This window comes from Alnus glutinosa, chromosome 10 (genome assembly GCF_958979055.1).
Source record: "Alnus glutinosa chromosome 10, dhAlnGlut1.1, whole genome shotgun sequence".
NCBI lineage: Eukaryota > Viridiplantae > Streptophyta > Magnoliopsida > Fagales > Betulaceae > Alnus > Alnus glutinosa.
The window spans coordinates 2,822,452-2,831,781 of record NC_084895.1 but is presented as its reverse complement, the minus strand read 5'-3'; the positions used below and the strand labels follow the sequence as shown (position 1 = coordinate 2,831,781).

Here is a 9,330-nt window from a genome sequence, read left to right as displayed (position 1 = left end):
AATTTAATAATATATTTGAAACTTGGTTGTATGTAAATGTACAAGAGATATATAAAAGATCGATATAAATGTATCATTTCTCTTTACTTAAACACTAGGATAAGCTTCAATTCAACTTCGTGCAAAATTAGTTTTAAAGGACTCGAGCTATTTTTGGATTTCATTTTCATTGAGTAATTAAAAAATATATTTTAATCCAAGGTTTTTAAAAATCTTGGACATCATATTACTAATAACACGAGAAGATAATGAAACAAACATATTAAAAAATATATGGCTCTTTTGGGTGTATGATTTTTTTGAAAATTATTTAAAATTGTGAATATCGAGAGAATTTATTTTTTGAAATTATGATTAGATGGTTTAAAAAACCGGCCTGAGACAAAATTAAAAAAAGTTAAATGAAATTTAAATAGAATTTAAATTTCAAAAAAATATTTAAAAAACAAAAATTACCCAACACATGCCCTAAATATTACACATAAGGCCCACTTTTGGCCATCGTTGTCTCTATCTATAGCTATAATTTCAAAAGTATTTTTAAAGAAACTTATCAAGTCATTAATTTTATCTTATCTCAATTTTAAAATCGTTCTCTGGGTTTTTAATTTTATTTTTTATTTAGCTCCATAAAGGGTACGTATTGCCATTTTCAATCAAATCATTTTTTTTCAAATTTTCTATCGATTTTCTAACACAAGTAACCTCAAAGATTTTTATTTTTATTTATTTTTTAAACAAAGAGAAATTCATTTACTACAATATCTTTTGTCGCAAATACTAATTTAATATATCAATGTTAAATATATACATTGATATATGTTTTGTGAATAGGAATGAATATTAGCAACGAGTTGAGTTGTCGCTAATAAATTTCTATTTGCGACAATTATATTAATTGTCGTAACCCATACGTTTATAATTTGTGACGACACCATGCACAGTCGTTAATATATATTTTTAGTGACCATACAACTTGTTGTGAATGCTGAATGTTCATATGTGAATAGGAAAATGTTAAATTTACAACACCAACACAACAATCACACAATAACCTCTCACATGATGGTGGACTCTATATACTGGGACCCACCCTCATGTGAGGGGTTGTTGTGTGATTGTTGTGATGGTGTTGTGTATGAATCAAATTCCATGTGAATATGGAGCCATGATTTAAGTTCGTAGGAGGCAAAATTAAAAGATAAGAATGAAAATTGATTAAAATATATATTTAAAAATATAACTAACAAGATAAAGAAATAATTCAAAAAAAAAAAATTTAATTATCTTATAAAACATATATATAATTGTAACTTGTAATTTATTTATTTACGTACGCCTAGTATTAATTTATTCAACTGCCATAAATGAGTTTTCTTATTTTGAAATCGATGTAGGATTTTTTTTTTCATTAAGTTGATAGTCTTGAATATATATTATTCTTGATATACATAACCAAACAATTTATAAATATTTGTTGCTAAAAAAACTCTTTCAACGGTAATTGTCGCAACGGATAGAATTAATGATAATGTCACAGATAAATAAACTAATGGATACACAATACCCTTTTTCATCTTTATTTTCTACCATTTTCTTAGCAAACTATTCAATTCTTTTGAGTGTTGAAAATTCTTCACTAAACTATATTATGTCCTTATTTACTTTGTGATGTTACAATATAAAAAACTCTTATTTATCCTTGAATTGGGATAGGTAAATATCATAATCAAGTCAATTAAATTTGATTGTAGGGGAATACAATCAATAATCAAATCCCATAATACATTAATTATAACAAAACAATTAAGAGATAAATGTTGGCATATCATAGATTAAAGAAAGTCCACTGGTTAGCAGCCAAAGTTTACTTAGTCAGAGAAACACCATTCTCTAAAGCATCATCATCCACAAGAGCTAAGCCAGACCCCTCCAGTTTCATGCTTGTGATTTGATCAATGCGTTTCCCCATTTCCGGTGTCAAGATGTTTTTCCAGTCGCCGACAACACCAGTCCTGAAAAAAGCACTGTTTGGCATCCCAACCCACGGATCCACACCATTTTTGTTTACTTCCAAGTTTTTCAGCCTCTCCAAGCTACACTTCCATATCAGCTCCTCAGCCTCTTTCTCCTCCGCAAATGGCTTTCCAAGGAATGCAGCAAGCCTTTTCACTTCCTCTTTTGGGTTCCTCTGCAGCTCCTCGTACTTGACAAAAAGTATCTTTTGAGGTATCTTTAAGCTCTCATTCCAGTACTGCAAAACATGGTCGAAAAATGGCCCAAAGTGGCAGACGCCATTGCAGAAGCTCTCGACAGTGTTTTCTAAGGGATATGGACCTTGTTCGGGTGTCCTAAGCTTGTTGAAGAAGTGCCACATTGAAACTAAAGTGTCTTTTGGGTTCCTTGCTATGTAAACAATCTTGCACTCAGAGTTCTTGATGGACTCAGGTAGGGCACTGTAAGGCAAGTGGGTGTGGAAGAGTCTCGGAGACTGCATATCTGTTGGAATATAAATTAAATTATAAAATTTACTACTTTTTACCAACTTAAGTTTTTTTGATAGAAAAATTATATTTAGTAGACTGACATATGTTAAATATTACACGTGATGAGACGTCTCAGTTGTTAAAAAGAACGTGAAAGAGAGAAGCGATAATTTAACTAACAATACCTGAGAGGTCAGGAGGAGGCTTTGTAGTGTAAACCTGGACTTCCAATGTCTGCACATAGAATGCAGGGTGGTTCAAGGCCAAAAGGTCCTCATCCTTGTTGAGATGATCAACATGATCACTTTTCCTCTTCATAATGCAAAAGCAGAGGGCTTTGAGCCATGTGCTACCTGTTTTCATGGCGGACGCCAAGATAACATCATCTTCACGAGCTTCAAACTGCGAGTGAGAGGCCACTGCAGCTTCAAGGTGACGGGGTCTGTACCAGAAGCCATCGCTTTGATAGAGCTCAAGGTTCTCAAAAAAGGTTCCCTTTGGAAGTTGGTCTAGAAGAAGCTTTGTTGAAGTGGGTGGATCCATTTCAGGAGTGATATTTGGGAGTGGTCTGGTCGGCGAGATAGTAGACTGTCCTATACAATTTATAGTACATAAGTAGGCACGCAGGAGTAGGTCAAATAAATTACATATTTATTATTATTATTATTATCTTTTATGTAACGAAAAAAAGGTTCAAAACCTAATAAACAAAATATTTAATTAAAATGAAATAAATAAATAAATAAAATCTGAATTCATTACTTTTGTTCTTATATCATGTTTGGTTAATTTTTCATAAAAATTTAAATTCATAAAAAATATAAAATATAAAAATATAACCATTCAATTAATATTTTAACATATTTTATCATAACCTTAAGTCCGTATAGTAATTGACTTTTTTCTGGTTAATTTGGCTAAACCAATCAACCACGATTCACAATTAAATGTACTTGTTAGATTGGTGAGGTTTCTTTTTGAACTACTATTTGACCCAAGGAACAATGGAAAGAATTTATAAAGAATATTAGTTTTTCTCTTCCTTACAATATCTTTAACTTTTACATTTTTTTTTTCTTTCTTTCTGAAATTGACAGTTTTATTGTAATATTCAAATAAGAGTATTGAACATCTCATCCACTACTAATTCTACAATTGCCTTTTTCTTTCTTCCATTTCTCTTTTTGGCTTATCGACATTTGGAATAATGCCCTCGATTTCTTTTTCTTTTATATGGTAAAATCAACTTTGCAACTAGAAGGGTTTTTTTTTTTTTTGGCAGGGAGGACCATCAGGTAGTTAGTTTACCCGGGTGTGGCCATAGTAGCCCATGTCCACTAGACAATTACACAAAAAGAGGCCAAAGAACCTAAATAATTAAAAACCGCGAGCACTCCTTCAAGTTTAATAAAGTCATATCTTTATTGTTCAGCCCAATCAAGAACACTAGCAATACCAAAACCAATGGAGTGATAAATCAAACGTTTCCCATTTCGAGATTCGACCTTAAGACCTTACTCCCATTGTTAAACTCGAATTTCATTAGACCGGTACCATTCCCCTAGTTATAACTATGGGAGTTGAGTTACTAGATGTTGGAAGCTTCCAATACGAATATGATCTCTAGCATAGTTTTTTTGAAAGCAATCTCTAGCATAGTTGCATTTCAATTTTGACCTCACATGGTAAAGGTTCAATAGCGTGGGCAGTGGAGGACCCAGGCTTGTAAAAATGGAGGGGTCAAATCAAAGAAATTTTTTTTTGAGGGGACAAAACTAAAAAAATTATGGGGTAAAATTTTAATTTTTTTTTGGAAAAACTTTTGGAGCTTGGGGGGGGGGGGGGGGGGGAGGGCCCCCTGGCCCCTATGCAGGTCCACCCCCGAGTGTGGGACAAGTAATTAACTTCTTCTTCTTCTTCTTTTCTTCTTCTTTTTTTTTTTTTCTTTTTTTTTTCTTTTTTTTTTTGTATTTAATGGTACACATTATGTCATGTAATTTAATTTTTTTTAATTAATAATGTAACAACATGTTTATTATATATACTATTAAATGTAACAAAATAAAATAAATATAAAATATTTTCTGTTCCAATAGTGTGGAGGTTGGATAGCAAATATACTATACTAAAAGAAATAAGTCAAACTAAATTATTAAATGAGATCCGCAGATGCCTCAAAGAAAGTTTAGATTACTTTTCATAAAAGCATAAAAAAAAATAAGACAAGAAGCAAATCAAAGGAGATCCTCGAGTGGATGACTGGATGTTATATTCTAATGGCATGTATACCTCAGATAGATGGCTACTGCATCTTCTACTTGATCAGGCTCCCATGTTTGGAATAAGATTCTGTGCAATGGTTAAGATATCTTATTTGGGAACAAGTTTTGGGGTATGTAACATTTTTTTTTCTTTGGCTACAAAGATGGTTTGGGCTTCATTGAGAGTGGTTGAACCACCCCTGTCATGCCAGTGAACAATGATAGAGATAGAATTTTGGTTCGTTCATAAGAGACAAGTTTAAAAAATAACTACCAAAATAAATAAACAATTCAACAAAATTTAATTATCGTTTAAAACATATAAATATAACTAGCAATTTATTTTTTCACACCTAACATTCATTTATTCGGTTGTTCTTGACGAGTGTTGTTTTTGTAGACATTGTCTTCAAATTTGACCTCTATTGATTGATGGTAATCATAAATATTTCTTCTTAAAAAAGAATATATTGATAGATTCGTTAAATCTATATCAATACGAGCTTGATTGTGGCTAAGTAAAATTACTGTTCTCCATAATGTTAGGTAAAATTATATATTTGATAAAATCATTTTTAAAAATAAATATACATATTCAACAACAATTAATTTTAAAGAGCAATCTAAATAATAAAAGATTACATTAAAAAAATTTATTACTTGATGGTAAATTTAAAAATAAAATCATATAAAATTTTAATTAAATACTTAATTAAACACTTTCAAAAGATAATGAAATCATTTGTAGTAAAATAACTTGTTATTGGAGATTGTGCAAAATTAGAAAATTGAGGACAAAAAAAATTATTTATATATATATATAAAGAAGTGATTGGTGCACAACAAAATTATATAACTTGTACACAATACAAGACATATGGGGTGAGTCATATTTACATAAGTTCTATCTCATGTGTCTTATATTGTACACAAATTGTATAATTTTATTATGCAATGATATTTTATTATATATATATATATGGCTTGTGCCTCTTAGGCCTATAGCCTATAGTCCTAATAACGTGTTTTTAAGTGCGTATAGGCTTTTTTCGAAGCATAAAGTGGCTTGTGACCACCTTTTCGTAGAATTGCTCTGGCAACTTTTTTTTTTATTTTTTTTCACTTTTCCCAGGGCATATACTTTTTGTTATTACTTTCGACTTTCAATTTTATACGAAAGTTGTTTAGAGGAATGGATGAAACGCGGGAGGGGATTTATTTATAGAGAATTGTTTTACTTTTTAATTTTTTTTTAAAAATAAAAATTGTTTTTCAAATTAGGCAGCATCATGGCATAAGATGATAATGTATTTTTTAAAATTGTAAATTTCATTTGTGATTGTCACATTATTTGAAAATCAAATTTTATAAGAAATATAAAATTTGATAAGTATAACACTTCTCTTCTTTCTAAGGGTAGGCAAGAGAAAAAACAATACATGCTGTAAAAAAATATTTGTCCCCCCTCACCTATAGATGTCTCAGCCATAGTGCCTTTGGCCATGCAAGCTCGGGTGGTCATTGAGATGACGAGCCGTCTTTTTTTATCAATAGATGATTCGACCACCTCATATTAACCTTTGGGAATGGCCAAATCACCACAATTGACCACAAGAAGGGTTTACTTTCTCCCCGAAACCAGTAAGTGGAGATAGCTAAGCTATTTTCTTCGGCTACAAAGATGGTTTGGTTACCTATAAACAAGCTAAGTTATTGAGAGTGACCAAACCACCACCAGTGACCACAAAAACGGTTTACCTTCTCCGCACAACCGGCCATTAGAGATAGTTAAACTATTTTCTTTAGCTACAAAGATGGTTCGACTAGGGTAGAACTAGAATTTTATGTATGAGGTCCAAAACTACGTCAGTAAATAAATACAAAAATGCATGCGAACTACTAGAGGTACCAAATCTTTTACCAAGAGATGAGTACCAAAATGATGTGGAGCTTATTCAATGGTACTCGTAGCATTTATTTTTATTAATTGTTTTGATCATCTCAAATAGATAAGTTCCATATCATCTTGGTACCTATCTCTTGATAAAAGATTTAGTACCTCTACCATTTCTCAAGATAAAATGCATACAAGATCAATATATATATATATATATATATATATATATATATATATATATATTTGCAAGTATACAAGATCAATAATAGTATGTAAACAAAATTCACACCCACATGATACAGAGTAATTCTATAAATCATTCTCATGTCTTTTTTGTGTTCCTCTAAGGATGATGTGATTTTTAAAATCATCATTTGATCAAAATTTAATAGTGATTAATTACAAGCTTAATGATAATTTTAAAAGCCACATTATTTTTAGAGGTATACTAAAGTAACTTCTAGTATTACTCTGGGATAAAAAATCAATTTCAAATGCCTAAAGACTTGGTCCACTCTAGTGTACTTCTTTACTTTTCTAGAATAGCACATTGATTACTTGGTTTTCATTTTCCTAAATCTCATCTGTTCAAATTAACCCAAATCTTTCAACCCCTCAGGAACTTCTCCCCCCCTCTCTCTCTCTCTCTCTCTCTCTCTCGGAACAAGAGATATTTTGTTTGATAAAATTTTATATACGGTATTTTTTATCTTTTGGTTGAAAATAATATTGGTTAGGATATAAATCTGAAAGTAGTTTTAAGTTATTTGTTAATATATATTGTAAGTACAAAGAGTAAGGAGAAATTAATGAACTAAAAAAGTAGAAGAGGAAGCATTTCCAAAACAGGTAGGAGAACGTCCTGATAAAAAAGATAGAGTGGGAATGCAATCAGTTTGCGACCCAATTTGTCATATGGTGGGCACAGAAATTTGCACTTCGATTGACATGACTAGCCATCTAACTAGTAGTGGGGGGAATGATGGAGTGAGCTTCAGAAATGTAGAAGCAATGCGCTAGTCTTATATGATGTCTAGTTTTTGAAGAGTTAAAGTAACAGTAAAGGAATCACCTTCTAAGATAAAAGAAGATAACTTTAAAGAGAGGGCTAGTTGAACAACCAAAAGTGCAGAAGTAGCTTCTCCATAAACAGCTGTGCAAGGATGATTGATAACAAAAGAGCATTGTAAAATTGAGCAAGAAGAATCTTTGCAGACGACAGCCTGTGCAGAAAAAGTGTCCTGAATAATTGTGTCATAGTTAATCTTAACAAGAGGGAACATGGTTTTTGCCAAATAGCAGGAGGCTTAAGCTGCTGTGAAGCCTAGGCAGATCGATGTTCAAGAATAGTTCTGTTGATAGTTGCTAAGATAACAAAAGCATTTGGAACCATATTCTCAAGATGTGCTTTATTACGAGCAAACCATATATTATCACAAGCAACCGCAGCAAAAATTTGAAACAGATGGGTATTTGATAAAGGAATACCAATACTACTCGGATTGAGAATAATCTGAATCCAGTCCGTCATATTAGCAACATTTAAAGCAAGAATATCCATAGGCTAAAAAGATTGTCGCCAAACTACTCAAGCAATAAGGCAAGCAAAAAAGAGATAATAGAGAAAATCCACAGGGAAGGAACAAAGAGAGTAAGTAGTGTCACGGTTGGAAAGAGGGATGGAATAAGAGGTACGAATTTTAGTTAGAATAATATTCCAAACCATTTTCCATAAGAAAAACTTTAAACGATGATTTAAATGAAGCTTCCAAAGGGCTTTTCAACAAAATTTGGGAAGAAGGGAGGGAGAGGAAGGTAAAAAGGAAGAGAGATGGTGATGATATAGCAAAAACATTTTAACCATAAAAAATTGAGTAATTTTAGATGTCATGCCCATGTCATTTTTGTGTTCCTCTAATAATGATGGGGTTTTTGAAATCACAATTTGATCAAAATTCAATAAAGATCAATCATAAGTCAATTGTGATTGAGGATACTAGATACTGTTTTTCGGCAATTCATCCTTACATGGTGCATTATGTAAGGCGTGAGGCTAATATAGCCGCTCACACGTTGGCTAAGAGTGCTCTATATAGGCAGACTGATCAAGTATGGGTAGGGGAGTGCCCTCTTACTATCCATCGTGTTGTAGCCATTGAGCAATTTGCCTAAGTTAATGAGAATTGATCTCTTTTCAAAAAAAAGAAAAAATTAAATCACAAGTCTATTAGAGCACTAGCGACAGCTTCCCTTAAACTTTTCTTTAATTTAGGAAATTAAATCACTTTTTGCTTCCCTATTTAAATGAAATTCACAATAGTTTCTCATATCTTTTTCCTATATCATTTAAATATTATGTTAAGAGAAAGAGATATGAAAGAGAAATAATTTAATTATTATTTTAAATAAATGCGAGAGGAATGAGAGAGAGGAAATATAAAGTTTTTTTATATTAAAATAATGCTAAGAGAACCACTTTTGCTTCCCTTGATATAAGATACAACTTTTAGTTTCCTTGACGTTTCCTTAGTTCAGGGAACAATAGGAAAATCTGATTTTTTAGGAGTTTTCCCTTCACGTAGGAAATGTTATGAGATTTAAAAAAGCTGTTGCTACTATTATTAGTGATTGTAAAAACCACATTACTATTAGAGGGACACAAACGCTTATCATTAAATATGAGTAT

At 31.5% G+C, this 9,330-nt stretch overlaps 1 protein-coding gene across 1 annotated transcript; it reads right to left on the bottom strand.

Moving 5' to 3' along the window:
- Positions 1-1,806: 1,806 nt before the first annotated feature.
- LOC133880379 (cytosolic sulfotransferase 5-like) lies at positions 1,807-3,072 on the bottom strand. Its single transcript, XM_062319332.1, has 2 exons — positions 2,672-3,072; positions 1,807-2,499 (listed from the first exon to the last, which is right to left on the bottom strand). Exons 1-2 carry the CDS (start codon positions 3,027-3,029, stop codon positions 1,868-1,870), a joined length of 990 nt encoding a protein of 329 aa, XP_062175316.1. The 5' UTR covers positions 3,030-3,072; the 3' UTR covers positions 1,807-1,867.
- Positions 3,073-9,330: the final 6,258 nt, after the last annotated feature.

Excerpts from the sequence above, each read along its gene's own strand:
- LOC133880379 (XM_062319332.1), bottom strand. The coding sequence starts at position 3,029 with ATGGATCCACCCACTTCAACAAAGCTTCTTCTAGACCAACTTCCAAAG. Across the intron at positions 2,500-2,671 it reads GCCTCCTCCTGACCTCTCAG|ATATGCAGTCTCCGAGACTC; the intron begins GTATTGTTAGTT and ends ATATTCCAACAG.